Raw genomic sequence first — 1,638 nt, 5'->3', positions numbered from 1 at the left:
TAGATGTATGTATGTATGTATGTATATATATATATATATATATTAGACTATATTGGGCTAGATATCTCCAATATCATAACCCTGTAGAGTATAAATATACTGCTAGTAGAAAGGGTTACTCCCTGCAGATTACGACATACAATATCGCAGAATTACATGTATACCAATACATCGACTCATCCAAAAAACCAAGTACCATACACATACATACATGAATTTACAATGAACCAAGTGTATATGATTTGAAGTTTTAAAAGTCACCGTATGCCCCCCACCCCCCTTGACAACCCTTATCTGTATGTTGTCCTTTTTTTTTTCGGACAGGGCCGGATGAAATGGCGGGTTCTGTGGCGTTGTTTCGATCATGGAATGTCGTCGAACTCTACAGAGACTACGTGAAAAAGGTAACCACCCACCGCACAAGCAGTCGCACCCATGCTGTTACTATTGTACTAGAGTATTGACTAGGTAGAGATAGGATGTGTGTGATAGGTAGAGATAGGGTGTATGAGTTACGTAGAGATGGGGTATGTGTAATAGGTAGAGATAGGGTGTGTGTGATAGGTAGAGATAGAGTGTGTGTGATAGGTAGAGATAGGGTGTGTGTGATTCGTAGAGATAGGGTGTGTATGTGATACGTAGAGATGAGGGTGTGCCTGATATATCGCTGGTATTGTATATCTCATGTTTCTACTATTTTTCTTCAGAGTATTGTTTCGGTAGAGGCGATTGTGTGTCTGGCAGCCCTCTAGTATTGTGTCTATGTTTACGTTTTCATGCGCCTGGCCTTCAGGCAGAGTTGAGTACTGAGTGTGTGAACGCCGTTGAGAAGTGACCTCCACTTCACCGAAGAATCTCAGATGTAAATACAATGCGTTTGGTCTATCCGAAGTAACGACGGAAGAATCGGGTCCTTTTCCTAGGGCAAATGTGGGCGCCAAATGTGGACGCCAAAATGAAATTTGAATCGGCTTAATTTGCGCCAAGAAAGTGGTGCGTGCACGTGTATCTACAGAGACTGCACCTACTTCTAGAGTGCGCGGGAGGAACGTATCTCCGCTACCAAGCCACATACTTACTGATGGGCCGATCACTATGTTGGTGTATATTGTGGTTATGCAAATACACCTTACACGCACCAAGTACCATTCGACTGTAGCTCGGTACAACAAATTTACTGTGGTCGCACTGACCTTGCACAAGCAGATTAAAACCGGACCCGATTTTCGTCAGAAAGCCGAATTGGAGGGCTGTTTCCTCAGAGATGTCATGGACCGATTGGGGAATGCAGGTGCACTTGCCTCGCAGGATTCAGACTCTCAGGACATTCTGACCATGCTGTACCACATGACGTATGTACACGGCATGGTCGAAGTCGAGCTGTACTGGCCTGCTAACCAAGGTGTGTACAACGGCAAGCATATCATGCTTTACCCTGATTTTTATATGTATATGTATATGTATATATATATATGTATATGTATATGTATATGTTCATGTATATGTATATGTATATGTATATATATGTGTGTGTGTGTGTGTGTGCGTGTGTGTGTGTATATATATATATATATATATATGTGTGTGTGTGTGTGTGTGTGTGTATATATTATTATATATGTGTGTGTGTGTGTGTGT

The 1,638-nt window shown here is 41.9% G+C and overlaps 1 protein-coding gene across 1 annotated transcript in view; it reads left to right on the top strand.

Moving 5' to 3' along the window:
* Window positions 1-1,095: 1,095 nt before the first annotated feature.
* Window positions 1,096-1,638, top strand: part of SARC_10222 (hypothetical protein) — a gene marked incomplete at both ends in the record, with an annotated part of 1,484 nt that continues 941 nt past the window's right edge. The window contains one exon of the mRNA XM_014295741.1: window positions 1,096-1,402. Coding sequence (XP_014151216.1) covers window positions 1,096-1,402 — 307 coding nt within the window. The remainder of the gene's footprint in view (window positions 1,403-1,638) is intronic.

This window comes from Sphaeroforma arctica (genome assembly GCF_001186125.1).
Source record: "Sphaeroforma arctica JP610 unplaced genomic scaffold supercont1.1175, whole genome shotgun sequence".
NCBI classification, from domain to species: domain Eukaryota; class Ichthyosporea; order Ichthyophonida; genus Sphaeroforma; species Sphaeroforma arctica.
This window is presented reverse-complemented; position numbering and strand designations above follow the sequence as displayed.